This window comes from Hoplias malabaricus, chromosome 5, assembly GCF_029633855.1.
Source record: "Hoplias malabaricus isolate fHopMal1 chromosome 5, fHopMal1.hap1, whole genome shotgun sequence".
In the NCBI taxonomy this organism is placed as follows: Eukaryota; Metazoa; Chordata; class Actinopteri; order Characiformes; family Erythrinidae; genus Hoplias; species Hoplias malabaricus.
Genome location: NC_089804.1, coordinates 27,722,562 through 27,740,986, shown reverse-complemented (window position 1 = coordinate 27,740,986; position 18,425 = coordinate 27,722,562). Strand labels below are relative to the sequence as shown.

General features: G+C 40.2%; 1 protein-coding gene across 2 annotated transcripts in view; it reads right to left on the bottom strand.

The window, feature by feature from the left end:
- Positions 1–18,425, bottom strand: part of igsf21a (immunoglobin superfamily, member 21a) — a 336,305-nt gene that overhangs the window by 38,412 nt on the left and 279,468 nt on the right. For both annotated transcript variants that reach the window (XM_066671813.1, XM_066671814.1), the window contains exon 5: positions 14,621–14,736. In XM_066671813.1, the coding sequence (XP_066527910.1) occupies positions 14,621–14,736 (116 nt within the window). The remainder of the gene's footprint in view (positions 1–14,620; positions 14,737–18,425) is intronic.

The window sequence follows — 18,425 nt, the reverse complement described above, 5'->3', positions numbered from 1 at the left end:
AAGCACACCACCACTGAACTCTAGGACAGGGATGACGTGTTCTCTGGAGTGACTAATCACTCTTCTCCATCTGGCAATTCGATGGATGAGTCTGGAATTGGTGGCTGCCAGTAGAACGGTACTTGTCTGACTACATCATGCTGAGTGTAAAGTTTGTTGGAGGGGGTGTTATGGTGTGGGGTTGTTTTTCAGGAGTTGGGCTCTGTCCCTTAGTTCCAGTGAAAGAACCTCTTAATGCTTCAACATACCAAGAGATTTTTGACAGTTTCATGCCGCTAACTTTGTGGGAACAGTTTGGGGATGCCCCTTTCCTGTTCCAACATGACTGCTCACCAAAGCAAGGTCCATAAAGACATGGATGAGTGAGTTTGTTGTGGAAGAACCTGACCTCAGCCTGATAGAACGTGATTAGGACTGTGAAGCAGGCCACATCAAATATCAGTGTCTGACCTCACAAATGCACTTCTGGAAGAATGATCAAATCGCATGAACACATTCCTAAATCTTGTAGAACACGTTCTCAGAAGAGTTGAAGCTGTTATAACTGCAAAGCGTGGGCCAAAACCCCTGTTAAACCCTATGGATTAAGAATGGGATGTCACTCAAATTCATATGCATTTGAAGGCAGACCACAAATACTTTTGGCAATACAGTGTATATATTAACGTTTATGAATAACAAAATTGCCACTGTGGGAATAAATACATCATTTGCTTGTGATTATGATTCTGTTCAAATTTTACAAATGGAGGAGCAGGATGTTCTTCTTTGGAGAAAGGCACAGATTTGTTCTGTACTCATTGAATCCGGCATAGTGAAATGAATGTGAAAGTCATCTTAGATCTTAAAGTTGTTATTGTGTAAGCTGAGCTACCACAATCCTCTGCCAACCGCACTACAGACATAATGAAGCCTTCCCAAGGCTGATGTCTTAGTTAAGACAGTGATTACATCCAGGCAGAAGGGTCTACACTTCAACCTCACATTGAGAGACTTCAACAAATGACAATGCACAGTGCTAGTCAAAGGTTTGGACAAGGTTGTTTCCTTTTGAATCCATCAACACTAAGAAAAGCAAGTGGGATTACGTGACCAAAGATCCACACACAATGTGCACAATGATCGGAGACAGATTAATATCATATACACAAACTGACTAATCTGCTCTGTCCTGCAATGATCTATACATTGTAGTATGGGAAAGCGGAATTAGAAGGCAACAGAGAGCAGGTTTGATTTGGGTGGCTGATTTTTCCTAGTGCTGCAGTGACACTGAGGTTGTGGTGGTGTGATAGTGTGCTGCATTGGTACGATGGATCAGACACAGCAGTGAATCTCAAGGTGTTTGGTAGCACTTCCAGCCGTCTCCTGAATTTGGAGACATTTCCACCTTAAGTAACACAAAACAGCAAATATAAGTTAATATTACTTACCTATAAGCAACAATAGAGTAATTTCCCCATCTCAGTTTGTGCTTATCAATGTTTGGAGTTCTCTCTATTGTCTAAAAACGACAGATGCCTTTTCTCTCTCCCATGAGCTGAGAGAGAATGCCCAGCGTTCTGGACTGAGACCATTTTGTATTTTTACTAATTTACAGACACTGGGGCTTTGTAAACACATTTAACTGGTTTCCAGGGCACAAACAGATTGGAGAGCAACAAATGGCGAGGAACCGTCTTCTAAATTTTACAGAGTGTTTGATTACATACGTGAAAGTTATCTTCAAGTACTGTGTCTATTCACTCTCTTTTCTAGACACAGCTATTTTGTTGCTCCTCCTTGTAGATGTGAAGTGAGGAAGATTAGAATTCAGGAAGGACCCATTGGAAAATGTCTTATAGCCAAGGTCTGGAATGTCATAATGTCTATTTTGTATTATGATCTGTGCCATATCCTGTATAGTGAAGTAGACTATTTATATCATTAATTAATTCATTCATTCATTCATTCATTCATTGTCTGTGACCGCTTATCCAGTTCAGGGTTGCAGTGGGTCTGGAGCCTACCTGGAATCATTGGGCACAAGGCAGAAACACACCCTGGAGGGAGCGCCAGTCCTTCACAGGGTAAAACACACTCACACACTCACAATTATGGACGCTTTTTAGTCACCAACCCAACTACCAATATGTGTTTTTGGACTGTGATAGGACAGCACCCGGAGGAAACCCAGACAGACACGACGAGAACACACCAAACCCCTCACAAACACTCACCCGGAGTGGGACTTGAACCTATATCAACATTTTCAAATCATACAATATTTGTCCATTTCCACACAAATACCCTAAAATGTTCTTATTTCAAGTAAACGTTAAAGAAAAATGCACATTTTCAATAGCAAGTGCCTAATCACCATCTTGTTGCACTTGGAAATTGAAACTGGGCTTACTAAGTTAGCTGTAAATGTAGAGCTAAAAAAATCACCTACATGGATCTGAAGCATATTTTTGAGCATTGTGCACCACTTGCCTCCAGATTGCTTGCAGATATTTTTCTTACCTGTAGAACTCTACATAACCTAATACAACCCTCTGCCTTGGTGCAGCTGTATATACTTTTGGCATTCTCTCAAGTAGCTTCACAAGGAGCCACCTGGGATGCTTTTCCACCAACGTTGAAAAAGCTGCACATTCTCTGAGACCTTGGGCCTGTTTCAATAGGTTCTTTCAGCATTCTCTCGCCAACTTTGGCACTGCACTTGAAAGTGCATCACACAAGTGGCCACTCACAGAAGAAGGAACAGAGGGGACAGTAAGGGGCACAGTATTTTCTTGCCCTTGGCTGGATCGCTTCAGAGAGTTTGAAGATAATGTACATAAAGTCTATTTACATCTGATTTATCTGGATCTATGGCTTGGTTTGCAGTTGGGACCAAACCCAGGACCTTGAGAAACCTGGCGGTCTGTGGTTGGGACACTTACATGCTGCTCCATTTTGTGCTAAACCATAAAGCTTTTTGAAAGTATGTTATCACTGTCATACAGCGTTGTTCACTGTTTCTCAGGGTTAAAAAAACAAAACAAAAATAAGACACAGTGGCGGATGCTGGTTTTTCAAGGAGGGGAAGCTCAATTTCGGCCTACATCATAAAATGTGTTGGTTTATTTATACGTAAATTCTACCCTCCGTTCCTTTTCAAGAAAATGATCTGTGACCCTGTCGTACCAACAAGGCGTCTTTTCCAGGGACTTGACTAGTGTCCTCTCAATGGCCAGCAGAGCTAGGCTGCTTAAACTGCCTTGGCCCATGTGAAGTGTGTCTGCCTGTGAGTGCTTTGTGATGGTGGAGGGGCTCAGCAGCACCCGCTGGACAGAAACTGCGATAGAAGTCAGAAAGAGTGATAGAAGTCAGTCTCCAAACACAAGCAGCTACAAAAAACCCACCAGAAATAGAAACTCGATTTGTCACTAGTCGTTTTTAAGAAAGAAAATGCCGCTAAGAGGATTAAGAAAGTCTGGTTCAACTCAAAATAGAATGAAAATTTAATGCTCCCACGGATCTCTACACCAAAGGATCGCTGATTCGCTCATTTCGTTGTCAATCAAAAACGGATTCAGCCTCAGACAGATCATCCAATCATCATGCAGAAGCTGAGGCCAGCCCACTGCCCCATAGACCCCCAGAGACACTGAGCATCCAATGGGCGGGACAAAGGCCAGCATTTATCCAATGACTCGTCTTGTATTGCTGCACTTCGCTGCTTCGCTATAGAACTCTGTGGATGCTCAGCGTCCGCACCGTTTAAAGCACCATGAATCTGCGGCAATGAAAGAGAGGAAAGCCACGTCTTTACCAGTGATAAGAAGCTGATTCTGAACAAAAGTTGAGCACATTGTAGTGCATATTTATTCACTGACATGTACACACAACAGTATATATTTGATCACTTATTTTTTGACATTTTAGGGGAAGCTGAGCTTCCCTTGCAGTCTTAGAGCAATCGCCTCTGATAAGACATATCCTTTTTCCACAAGCGAACACAGTTCTGGGCTCATAATGAAATGTGTGTGGCATGCTTTGGTCAAAATACCACAAGGAATAAACAACACCATTCTCCCCTGTCTAAAAAGCTCTGTTCACAACAGTTAAGGCTCATTAAATTCCATTTCTCTGATGTGGGCTGCCCAGAATATTTGTTTGTGGGTTGATGGGCTCCCATTCAATATGTCCCACTTTTAAAACAAACATTTGTGTTCACTCCATCCCTGCATTCTGTCACGAGAACCGTAGTAAGGTACTGATGGTAGATAACTACTTCCTAATCATAAAAGTCATCCCCTCTCACCCATCTCTCCAGGGAACTACTGCTCTACATCCAATGACAATGACATGTCTGCAATCTATTCCCAGTGCAGACCTTTCCCATAGCTCTACGTCTAGGCCAAGAACAGTTTAGGGATGTATAATGTATAAGTGCTGGTGAGTTGCCCCTTGGGGGGTCTTTGGCAGCATGCCTCTGCCTTGCTGACAAACTCCATATAGAGTTGAAAAGGCTCTCCACCAGGCTTTGCCGGAGTTCTTCAAATGTATACCCTCACATACATCACATCTACCTCTCACAACAATCAGAAACGTAATTCCACTGCGTGTGCTGTTGGATAATGGCGAGAGGAAATCAGCATGTTTGGTGTGTGAATGGACACTAATGAAAGCACCTGCAAGTCTCACCTTGCCAGCTGTCCAATTTTTTTTTTCTTTCTAGCCGCTGGCTCATTTAGCCACTGGACAATAGCCTCTGCTCCTCTGGTCGGCCAGCCCACCCCCTCCCCGTCACAATTCATGGCTGAAAAGGGACAGTGGCGTCATTTCTATGGCGACGGCACAGGGCCGAGAGCTTGGAGTGCTTGGCGCTCACTTAATCATGGCAGTTATTAGCCTTCATTATCCGACTTCCTCTTCATCAGCGGCAGCTTGTGCCGGGGGCGACTTCAATAGGCCGATGTAAGCACTGCTGGCTTTTCATGAGCACTTTCAGGGCAAAGAAATATATTTAAATAATAGTAACAAAGCCCACTGCATGACTACTGCTGCATGTGAGTTCTTCTCAATGGTGGATGGGGATTATAAGAACGTACCATGCCTCCAGATGCCCAAGGGAATGCCTACAATGATCAGGAACCAGTTTTCCAGCTCTTATAGTGCATCTGACCTACTGTACAGTATTGACAGTGGCCAGTGATTTAAAACTCACATTACTTATTGTAGACATGACCAAATACCATTAGCAGAGACAATATAGTAATATTGCTGTGATAATATACTGAGAGAGGGCATAGAGTACTGATGCTAAGAATAACTTATATACAGATGGCTATTAGACAGTATTGGGACTGACTGTACAGTACTGGGTAAGCATGCATTGCTATTGAGACTGAATGAACAGAATATTGTTTAGGCATACAGTGTGCAGTATTTGGGGTTATCATACAGTTGTGTACACACTATTGAGTGTAACTGTACAGTGTTATGTACAAGTGCAGTATTTGTATTGATGCTGCAGTGATATTATTCTCTTAACAACTTAAGAGTGACAAATATTGTATATGGTTACCATGGTGAGGTATCACTAAGTAAAGTCATACAGGATTCAAAGCAATCAGTCATCATTGAGTCAGAACTGTCATATGTATATACCGGTACTGTGAACGAGTTTCGGTACCGTTCTGAGAATGACTGCATGTTAAGTATGGGATGGATTATACCACAAATATTTCACATCACAATTAACTATTAAAAGGAGTGGCCCTATGAATAACTTTTATAGCAGGTCATATGTATAATTTTGTTAAATACAATATGTTGAATTTATCAAATATAGAGTAACTTTATTAAAATGTGTGGAAGTGAGGTTTTTCTGCAGAGGATTAGCACTTTATTTGTACTCTGAAACTCAATTAAAAACTAGGGGTATATAAAATTTGCTTATAACTACATTTTAGAGTTATGGGTCAGTACTAAGGCCCATAAAATAAGGGTACAATTGCTATTTATTACATAGATCATTGCTACATTACACTGAGTAAGATCACATACTTGGGGCAATCGACAGGCAAATTTTTGTCCATGTTTAGACCTAAATACAGTTCAGTACAGACAAGCAATAAAAAAAAAAACATCATTGCACTCTACTTTGGTTTCTTTTGCTCCTGCCATGAAGCTTATAAAATTATTACTACAGTGACATCTGTCAGCAGGCAGTTAGTTTGCCGACCTTAAGCTTATCAAATGTGGCTTACAACAATGGCTGTGTAACATCACTTTCAAAACGAAAATGAAATCTGTAAAACTGTTCTGTACAAAGAACAGAAAACTGCACAGTGAAAATTTCTCACTTAAGGATGAATAGAATGAAAAATAACATACATTTTGTTCTCACTCAGTTGACCCCCTGGACCTTCAACTAATCATTGATTATGGTCATATAGCATTGAGAATAAATATATAGAAAAAAAAATAACCTTCAGTATGTGATCAAATCTATACTAAAACACTGAATGTATTGTATTACAAGCTATGTACAGTATTAAGTATAACTGTAATATTATATTACTTATCCTGTTATCACATGTCCTTGGAAAGTCCAACATTTGATTTTTGCATAGTATTGAGTGTTTGAATGATCATAAATCATTAACAGTGATCTAACATAATTGAGAACTATTGTACAGAGTTGAAAATGTTCATAAAGTTTTCTTTGAGCAGTGAAACACTGGAACAAATGCAGTTATTTAAAATCAAACATTTAACAGAGTCTGACACTCATGTTGTTTGAAATGCAAAGCAAGATGAAAAGAAGAGGAGAGAAAAAAAGGGATAGATTTGCTTTTGTCAGATAGCCCGACTTAACAAAAAGGGGCAGAGAGAGCAATCCTGTATTATAAATTGGGTGCAGAGCACTGTGTGTGTATATTGTACTACTCCCAGCCCCAAGCTAAGCACAATAGCTGTCACAAATTGATTTCAAGAAGGTTGTGAAATTATGAAGCCATGGCATTGATTTTCTTTGAGTTGCTATTGAAAGACTCTCAAAGAGGTAGAGGAAGGGAAGGTGTGCAGGGTAAAAAAAATAGTAATAAAATAAATAAATAAATGCAGGCAATAATTTGGAAATAAGCTGTAAGGCTATGGCACTGACAGAGCTTATGAGATACTTAAAAAAAAGAACAGGAAAAAAAATAAATAGCTAAATTAATAAATCAATAAATTGGAGCAAAGCTTTTGAAGTTGCTGGGGATAGGTGAAATTCAGGATAATGCTGCACCATTAAAACAGAGGTTTACCTTGAGAACAATAGAATACTTGAAATATATATATATATATATATATATATATATATATATAATGCAGAAAATGTGGAAATGTGCAACATCATAGACTAAATAAATATGTGTGGGATTGCATGGACTGGAAGAAGGAAATCCAGATGTCTCTAAGTTTTAAGCTTAAGTCTAATGGCGATAGTCCTTGAGAGTCCTGTTCTTTACAACCTCTACATTATTATCATGAGTTTTATCACTAACAAATGTTTTAAAGCATTTTTTTTTTCTTGTGTAACAATCATAATTAAAAATGCAAACATTCATCTGATCTTGTGTGATATGTTACATATATATATATATATATATATATATATTATATATATATATATATTTTTTTTTATAATATAATAACTGAAAAATGACAAGCGAGAATAACCTATGCATGTCTTATCATGTATTCATAACCTATGTCCATCAATTTTTTGTTTTTTTGGATAATATTGTGTCCAAAAATATGTGAGTCTTGGATTACATGATTTAAAGATGATGCTTTTGATGTTAGTAGGACAAATGTCATTTTTAATACTATGTAGCATTTTAAAAAGTGGAAGAATATTTTTGATTTTGGATTTTGATTATACGTCACACAAAATCAAGTGGACACCTAATTATATCTTGACATAATATAGATTACTAAGAAAGGAATACCTTGTAATTAAAGGCTGGTTTGCCAGGATGTGGAAGTAAAGGGTGCGCTATGACTTTTTCACAGTAGTCTTGGTCTTAGCTAACAATATGAAACAATCATTAGACACTTTCTGCAATCAGTTCACAGTGCAGGCTGTTCCCCCACACCACTATCTTATCCTGCCTTAATACTCTGACTATTTTTAAAATGTTTCAAAGGCATTTGCACAGAGTGGATAAAGAGTGGGGAAAAAAAAACCTTTCCAGTTACTTTAATGTTCCCACTTGAAATCTCCCTGGCTGCTGACTTGGGGACTGGAGCTGCAGATGGGTCTGAAGATAAAAGAAACAGTCCAGGCTAGAGGCTCTGGAGACCGCCGCAGTGGGTGATCCATCTCTGAACGCACTCCAGATCTGTTTATGAGGTTTTGATTTAGTCATACATTGGAGTGCTAGATGAATTTGGCTGCTGTTCATCAAAAAAAGGGAAGAAAATATATAAGTCCTCTGCGGGGCTGTTATAAGTTCCGAGTCAACAAACTATTTCCAAAAAGGCATTAATTTCGGAGCAGTGTTTTGTACAGCTTGTAAGGCCGTATTAGAGACGCTCAGACGAGGCTTGCGGGCAGAGTTCCAAATTAGATCTAATACAATTTGGACTGGACTCATTTCCCCCAATCTTGTTATATTGCTTTAGCTTAAAAAAAATCTCATGTTTGCACAGACCTCTAGCAACAACAAGCACGATTAATTCTCACTTCTCTCGGGCTGCCCACCTGCTGGGCAACACTGCATTGCTTGACCTGGAACAACAACGGTCCAAGCCTACAGCCTTAAGTCAGGCATGTAAAATTCTCAGCAGGTAGAGTTAGGTAAGGTGGCCTTTTTTTGAAGTGAAAGAACACTCGATAATGCATAGGATGAAACAGTAGGAAGTCCTCTACTGTACTTCTTCCAAGCCTCCAAATATGAAAGTTCAAAGCCAAGAAGAGAACGTTGAGGGAAATGTAGATGGATGGCTCTCTGGCAGAAACTGGGGCTTGGCAGCCATCCAATCCAACCATCAAGTGCTTTAGTAATATGGGCAGATCTGCGTCAGGTCTGTAGCTGTAGTTCTGAGTGTGTTATTGCAGTAAGTAAGACGCCGGTATGTGTTTTATTACATTTGGTAGAAGACTTTGCTTTCTGTACTGGCTGAGAATGTAAGACTTTTTACAACACTTGCATCTAAATCCAAGCACTTTATGAAATGGGTTTGCTTGTTTTTGTTATGAATGCACTGTATAGACAAACAGTACAATCTCCAAGAAAAAGCATTGCCCATAGAATGGGGTATAGCCCCAGCATTGGATGGTAAATGGTTTGGAGTGGCATTTGAGATCCAGAGCAAATCACCAAATGCCAGGGCCTGAACTCACTAATGGTGGAATGTTATCAAATTTCTTTTTTCTTTTATTTATTTATTTAGTTTTTAAATAGATCAAGTACAGAAGTATAGTTTTCCCTGGATGGAAGTTTTTATAAAAATAAATGAAAGACTGGCACACTAGTGGCTGTGAATACAAACTCAGAGTAGCAGGCAGCCAGGTTTGGGGGTTCAGTGCCTTGCTCAAAGGCACTTCAGCCATGGATGTTTCTGCTGGTTCTGGGGAACGAACCAACATCCTTCCAGTACCAAGCCCTGTCCTCTAACCATTAAGCCAAGGCTGCCCATGTTCCTCACATGTTCCCAGGTCTGGGTGTGCAGTTTCATTGCTAATTTACCCAATGCTGTTTGCTTATTTCTAACCCCTGTTGGGTATTGAGTATGGTGACCTAAAATGTGGCTGCACCAGAGAATCACATTCAATTAGTAAATATTTCCTATGGCGATAACTATGTATGTACAGTTGGTGCAGCAGTTTTTGCACCTTAAAGATTTGTGTTTTTGTGGAAACATTACAGGGTCACCTCCAACACAACCAATGGGCCACTTCAACCTGGATCTTGTGTTGCCAGGCAACTTACTCCAGTACACTCCAGAATCTAGAAGTGACCACAGTGGCAGCAGGGCTTTGGGGTACCTCCTACACTTTTTGAAGAAAAGCCCAGGGATAATTTATGACCTCTGAAAATCAAGACTTTGTTTGAATTTCTCATCTGAAGGCCAGTGCTATTTGTTCAGTACAGTGTCCCAGTCACACTGAGGAGGGCAGCCCATGTTGGCACCACCAGCACCACTTCCAGCAGCCGCCAAAGCTTTCCTTTAGCGGTATTCCTTCCAAGAGTTGGTCAGGTTCAGACCTGCTTAGCTTCAGTAGATTTACATGTTCAGGTGCTATAGTTGCTGTCATAATATCTCATTAGAAGTGATGTGTACAAACCTGCGAAACATTGTATTTATCCAATTTGGGTCTAAGGACACTCTCTTTTTTCTTTTTTTTCATATATTTTTTTTAGAAAATTTGCATTTAAATGCACTTGCATATAATACCCACAGGTTTTATATCAAAATCTTGAAAACAATCTCAAGAACACTATGAAAAGATAATCTGTAACCCTGAAAGTTGAAGACTAAATTTCTTGTTAAAACATACTTTTACACAAGTAGAAAAACTTGAGTTGTTCATGTGATTGAAAGGGCTTTACAGAGGCTTAGAGTAGAAAAAAAGGGGGGGGGGTGTATGAATTAAATACTGTATAATTGTGTGTAAAAGCTATATCCAAATAACACAACAGCATCATAGGACAGACCATGTCCGGGATGTTAATTTTGCCACTGTAAATGGAAAAAGCCTGTGCAGCTGTTCCTTTAGTCAGCCAGGACAAACAGATTGACCCCCCACTTTTTGGGATTTGCCTATATGTGCTTGATCATCCCAGTTATAGCCAACCCTTTCATCCACAGTCAGGTCACTATGGGGTTTGCAGGCATTCTTGAGGGTATCCATCATGGGGTTTTAGCAGTAAGAGTCAGTTGTGCTGGTCAGTGCCCTTTTCCCTGTTATAATGGACATCTTCATCAGGGTCACTAAGATGAATTCTCCAGGATATTGCTCTGTTTCTGTACCATGGCATGGTCTGTGATGGCTGTGGTTACCGTCGATATCTATTAATTCATACTGATATCTTCTGTAACTGGTTCCTCCTTGTCAGGATTGTGGTGGGTCCAGAGCCTGTCAAGACTCATTGAAGGGAAGGCAGTGACACAACCTGTATAGGGTACCCATCTGTTTATAATGCATCAAACGTGTTGGACAATTTCACACAGCTAATCTACCTACCGAAAATGTTTTTGGATTGTCGGAGGAAACCAGAGAACCTGAGGAAACCCAGGCATAGACAGTGAGAATACAATCACTCCTCATACACAGTGACCAGAGGCAAGGACTGATCCCAACACCCAGACACCCTGGACATGTTAGCAGCAAGATTACCTGCAGCACCACAATTCCACAGCATTATCAAATTTCTATAACCCAACAGGCAAGATCTTGATGACACATGGATCCAGTGTGACATCAGTTAATTGTAACTTGACATTTCATTGGCTTATTCAAATAAGAGCAAAACAGGTGTACAATGTAACATCTGTAATATGATTAAAACTATAAGACACTCCAGAGATAGGCACTCAATTTAGTGACTCAAATTTTAGTTACATTTAAGTTAATATTTTATATCACGAAAGACCTCTTTTCTCTCTGTATACATATACACTCTGTTAATTTGGGACACAGCCCCTTAGATCACAAACTGTTACATCACAAACTTACAATGCTTTCAGCTGCAATGAGAATATTCTGATATAATAAAGTGGCAACATGCAGAGTGTGGGAAAAAAGTTAAACACATTGAACACATCAGCCTTCATAATGCACTTGAAAACACACATGAATATGTATTGTGTACTTTATACTCTCCACTTAACCTTTATTCAAGTTATATAGTAGTTTTCCATCTCCTTAATCTGGCTTGATACACATGATATACTGACTTGTTGACATTGATAAATGTGATATTGCTTCTAGTTTTCTCTCTTTGAGAGTTGTTGATTTTTATTGCGGCACTTTGTATGCTGGAGGCAAAATTTAATAATTGTCAAGACCATTACTATCATGGTTTTGTGAGTAAAACTTGTAAGGATATATGTATAATTTAAATAAATGAATTACAATTTTATTTTAGGAAGATTGATTTTTTCTTCCTTCTATAAAGTTACTTACCATTTTGTGTATGTTATACTGACTTGAGTTGGACTCTATAGCCTAATGACTTGACTGGGAATTGGATTTTGTGACTTTGTGAAGATCTGAGATATTCTGGATAAGAGCGTCTGCCACATTCCAGAGATATCAATGTCAATAAGCCAATGCGAGAGCAATTAGTCAGAGTATATTAATTTTGCAGTGACTAGTCATAATTTTTAGAAAAAATCTTAAGAATCTAGAGCATTATAGTCACAATATTTGGCTAAAAAAATAGAATGCCATATATGTGCTAGATAAGACGTTTAGCCATTGCTTGTGCCATGGTCATCCACCAGGGAGTGCAAAGTGACTGAGTGACCTATCCTTGGTTGGGCAGCTGGTAATGAGTGTGGGTATTTAGGGGGAAAACTCCCCTGATGCTAGCCCTGGACTCCTGGGATGGAGGCTATTGAGAGTTGGCCTACTGGCTGACCAAGCATGCCTGCAGGCAGGGTGGCGGAAATCATTTTCACCTCGTGCTCTTCTCGCACTGGGCACTAAATTGCTGGAGATGGGAGCTGGATAGATCCGGAATATATTAGCATGCGCCCATGGAGCGTGATTAATAGCTTAGTGAAGTTAAGCAGCCGCGGCTAAACTCAACTCCATTGGTTTTCACAGGGTTCAGTGGCCTCTGTCCTCACTGGAATGGACCACAGGAAAAATCTGAAGGTCAGTAAACTTGAGAAGTGTTAAGTGGTTCTTCCTATAGAAATATCATACCAGTCATACATATTGTCATTGGGGTATGACTGATCTGCTTGTGTTACCAAGGACCCAGGACTCTGGACTACGAGGACCTCCTGAATCTTGAAAGGTGGGAACTTCTGGTGAGAAGTGCCCTGAACTCTAGCCCTGAAGTAAGGGAATGGCACCTGCCAAACCTGAAAGCACAATCCCGAGACACCCATCAATGAGGGGAGTGCAGCCACCTCCATATCTAGGGAACTTTTGCTTGTTACGTGCCTTGCTTAAGGATGTTGTAGGAGCAGAAAGCGCTGTTTATTCCCACCATCCCCATTTTTCCTGTTTGGTCCTGGGATCAAATCAATGACTTTTAAGTCCCATGCCCATTTTTCATAGAGTGTTCCTTTTTGTTTGACATTGAAAAAAAAAAAATGCTTTACCAAATGAGTAAACTTGGTTTGTGTACCCTCTCTGGTTAATGGAATTGCTTGTTCAAGTTGCACAGTTTGAGGCATTCCCTTGCTTAAGGGCAAGGCCAACCTGTTCCTCCATGTTGGAGTTTCCCCTTGCCAGATGTTCCATAATTTTGAGTTTCTGATGTGTCTTAGTCTACGGTTGTGGGTCTGTGCAGTTGTGGGTCTTTGGTTGTGGTTCTTCAGATCAAATCAATAATAAGCTTTTCCACAGTAATCTAAACTGCACTTCAAACTGCTCATAAATCACAGTGCATCTATTGTCTGCCACAGACGCACTACCCAGTTGACAGAGAATCTGACACTTTAAATACATTAGTCTGGCCTCATTGTCAAGATACTGCCAGTTGCATTTTGATTGGGTGCCTACCTTGGAAGAGAATATACACACTTCCATTTATCGTTGTGTACTGGCTCTGGTAGTGTGAAAGATTGCTTCTGTGCCAATATGGCAGACTTGTGATGGGTCCTTCTGCATATAAGTCAAATTTCTTTTCCTGCCATGTTATGTGGTAATACAAAACTACGGTGCATCCAACAATAAAGACAGCATCAAGACTATTTATAGTGACATACAGCACTGTGGCACACAAAGCTTCAGTTTCACATGATTACCCATGTTGTCATCACCTGCATTTAACCCAGCTACAATGGGATACATTTTAAAGAGTTAAAGTAAGCAGGATTCAGAGCAGTGGTACAGTGGAATACAAAATTGTGAAATAAGCTCATATCCTGTACGAAAGATTTTCATTCTGTATATATGTTTTGCACTGTTTGCTCACTGTGAAAAAGTAAGGACACACTATACAACAATCAGTTACAAACTAAAGTCCAACTGTTGCTCTGCTTACAGTTATCTCCTTTTCACCCTCTCCTTTAATAGTCTCAATCCTCAAAAGTACCCCACAGGGCAGATATTTTTAGGGTGTTGGTTCATTCTCATTGCTACAGAGACTCTGAAGTGGTGATGTTGCTATGCTACTGTGTTGTCAGGTAAAAGTGGAAGGAGTTGGACCACCTCTGTGTCACTGGCAATAATATCCTGTGGGCAGATCCCTGTGACCACTTCTAAAGGACTTGAGGATGACCAACAACAGCAGAGGAGCTTACTGTCCCTGAATTTCCATTCCACTACAAGGAGGAAATGCCTGTGGTCACTTTCTTAACTGACGTTAACCTTAAAGCGCCTATAACAGAACATGTCATTTGATCAAGATTATGCTGATCTTTGCATACATACACAATAATAGGTAAGATAAACTGAATGTGGACTTACCGATGGGGCAGGTTTGCCTCCTTTGGCAGTGCAGACTAGAGTGAAGTTCTGGGCCTGGTAGCGGCTAAAGGGTGCGGGGGTGTTCTCCGCTACCACTGAGATATTGTTGGGTGGCGCTGAAAAGAAGAAAATGAGCAGTCATGAGTACAGAGAGGAAGGGGAGAAGAAGTAGAGGCAGATAAGACACTGATCAGAAGCCCAGACTGTGGCACAATTCAACACAGATCAGCATGGGGGCATTAATAATGCTTTTTCACAAGTTCCCCCTTCATAGGGTTTGTGCCTCGCTCTTCCGATCAAGCGCTCATTCATCAGCCCACTCCCTCACATGTTAGCTTTTTCCAATCCTCTCACTTTGGTCGATAAAAAAACACTTGTTGAAACGGTCTATCTCTGATGCCGTTTCATGTGAAAGAAAAAATCTGGTGGCAGAGGAATCGGGGGCATGTTGGTAGAAGCTGTGTTCTGCCGTATAGAGCCTGGCTTGGCACGTGCTCAGAGTGAAGAATCAGCATTATACCCTCCCTAGTGGAGCACAGTTAAAGCAAGGTGGAAGGAACTGGAACATTCCAGTCTGGGGAGTAAGTCTTAGAAATTAAAATCTATTGTGAATTTATGTTTGAGTTATGCAATTACATAATTATTCATATATAATTACATAATTGTTACATAAATCATATTGGATTCTGCGTCTTTAGAACAGGGACTACACTTGACCGTTATCTGTTACTTCTGCAATTACCAAAACAAGGAAGACAGAGAATCAGATATGAGATCTACAACGTGATTGATCAAAATTTACGTTACTATATTGGACCTTGGGGTGGCACGGTGGCGCAGCAGGTAGTGTCGCAGTCACACAGCTCCAGGGGCCTGGAAGTTGTGGGTTCAATTCCCACTCTGGATGACTGTCTGTGAGGAGTTGGTGTGTTCTCCCCATGTCGGCTTGGGTTTCCTCTGGGTGCTCCGGTTTCCTCCCACAGTCCAAAAACACACGTTGGTAGGTGGATTGGCAACTCAAAAGTGTCCGTAGGTGTGAATGTGTGAGTGAATGTGTATCTGTGTGTCAGTGTTGCCCTGTGAAGGACTGGCGTCCCCTCCAGGGTGTATTCCTGCCTTGCACCCAATGATTCCAGGTAGGCTCTGGACCCACTGCGACCCTGAACTGGATAAGCGGTTACAGATAATGAATGAATGAATGAATGAATGAATGAATGAATGAATATTGGACCTTTTAAGACATGAACTGTGCTTTATAGTCACTAGTGATTTAGGGCTGTGTGTTGGGCAGCCACCTAGACACCCAGGGGAGCATTTGGGAATTAGGTGCCTTGCTCAAGCAGGTCAACCATGAATCTGAGTGAGGAAAAAAAAAAAAAAACAGGTTCACCTTTCTGCTGCCACTGGGGATCGAATTAGTTATATTCAGGCCACAATGTTTCCAATAAACATAATGCAATATGAAGATACAATAGAATGCAACAGAACACAATGGCATGAGGACCATGCTGTTGTTCTGCTTTATGTAGTTACATAGTTATTCATATGTAAATACATAACTGCAAAATAACGGTTACATTCTTGGTTATATGAAGTTTTAGGATTTCCTACAATTGACATGTTTTTTTTTTTATTCTTTCATTCATTCATTCATTTATTTTCTCTAACTTCTTCATTGTGATTTGGATTGTGGTGGGTCCAGAGCCTACTGGAAATCAAATGATAAAATTCATTGCACCGTCAATGAACAGAGTACCCTTAATAAAATACACAGAGGTCAAAACAATGTAATCTTTTTGTGATATATATCTAAACATTTATTGAAACATGTTTATTCAACCTGTCTCGTGAAACCCGTGATTAAGAGGCTGTCCCTCTTCCCAGATTAACAGCTTCTATGCTTCTGAGTAGGCTTTACACCAGTTACTGGACCATTTCTGAGAGGATTTGATGGAATTTAGCCAGCTTTTAGCATTAGCGAGGTCAGGCACTGACGCTGGGTGATTACTTCTGAATCTGCGCCACTCCAACTCACGTCAACAATATTGGATAGTGCTCCATTACAGTTCCAGTGCAGCACAGCCCAATAATTGTGGTCTTTATACCCATCTGGTCTCTTGGTACTGGGCATGGTGACCTTATTCTCATCCACAACCAGAAAATAATGTGTCTTAGAATCCAGAGTTCAACAGAGTTTAGGGCTTTAAAAGCAAAATAATCAAAAGCAAAGGTGTGTATACATCACAGTATAGAACCACTGGGGATCCAGTAGAGGTGATGGTGAGCCGGTGTGGTCTACACAAACTGACCTTTCAGAAAGAGTAGAAACAAAATCAGTAACATAGCAAGACAATACGCCCCTCCCATGAGTGCTGTTACTACATTCCGCATTCAAATACAGTCCTGTGCAGCTGTTTAAAATCATAAAACAGCCCCGGCCACCCTGGTGAGCGTGAGACGGTGCTTGTTAAAGATGAAGTGTGAATGTTCGTGCATATAATATCCACAGCCTACAGCCTGTCACAGCATAGGAAAGAAAAAAAAATAGAAAAACACTTCCCATAACTCTGAGAGCAGTGGTGGAAACAGGAGAGAATGAATTCTCCAGCAGCAGGTCCATGTCTTTAACATCCAAATGATGTGAGGCTCCAAAAACAAGTCTACATCTGCCATCTCTTTAACTCTACTTTGCTCAATTCACGTCTGTTTTGGATTTCCACCCTGCTCAAAGATTTACATAATGCAGTTTATGCAGTGCTGAGTTTTGAGAAGCTCTTTTCTCCCTATTACATGTTAGTGATTTTGAAGCTTTAATTTTAATACTACTGCATGGTCCTTGATATTTGCACATGTTGTATGTCACATAGCCAAAAACAGCAGACTGCTGCTAGCTCAATGCCTCAGTAGGAATGCAGATTATACTTATTGTGTCAGATGCTTTTATTTAAATCATGAAAAATTCATGATATTTTAGTGTCATGGAATTGTATTTAAATCCCAAGCTTGTTATATTTTTTGACTCAATATGTAGTAACTAAATCAATGAATATAAATACCATGCAAACTACCTTAAATTTTCTTAAGACATAAGATATGGAAATATAATCAGAGCTGCACCCATTTGTTAAATGTTGGTAGGCTTTAATTACTTGAAATATACAGCCTCCCCTGAAGTACAGGAGTGTAGAAGCAAATTTCAGGCACTGATTAGGTCTTGGCTGATTTATCTACGTTTAAGCTATATGAAGTGTAATAAAACATAAGGAGAAATCAAGCATTTCACAGAGCTATTCATTCAAGAGGGAAAGTGGTAGTTAAGGACCCTCTAAAACACTAGAAGTACACAGTGGTCGCTACAGTTTCATAGACTGTTGAGGAGGGTTGTATAAAAAAATAGGAAAACACCTTTTATCACATCTGCATTTTGCTCTATTCGTGGTGATGTTTGTTTCTCACGAGCAGATGCACCATCGCAGGGGGCACAGAATATGCCGTCGATTGCATTATCACTTGAAAGATGTCCTGAGAATTCCCTTTCACACCCAGCTGAGAGAAATATGGGTGCCTGCTGCCTGGACCGGTCCTGTTTTGGCTTCAGGAATGATGAAGGGATGAGAAATGGTGTGTGAAATCGAGGGATGGGGTTAAAAGAGAAGCCTGAAGAAGCAGCATCCGTAAAATCCGATCGATAACACTCACAGGAAGCAGAAGGCAAGGAACAACATTGGGAAAATGGGGAAGTATGTTTTTTTGTTTGTTGTTTTTTTGTTTTTTTTATGTGACAGATTTGCATCTAAATGTGTCT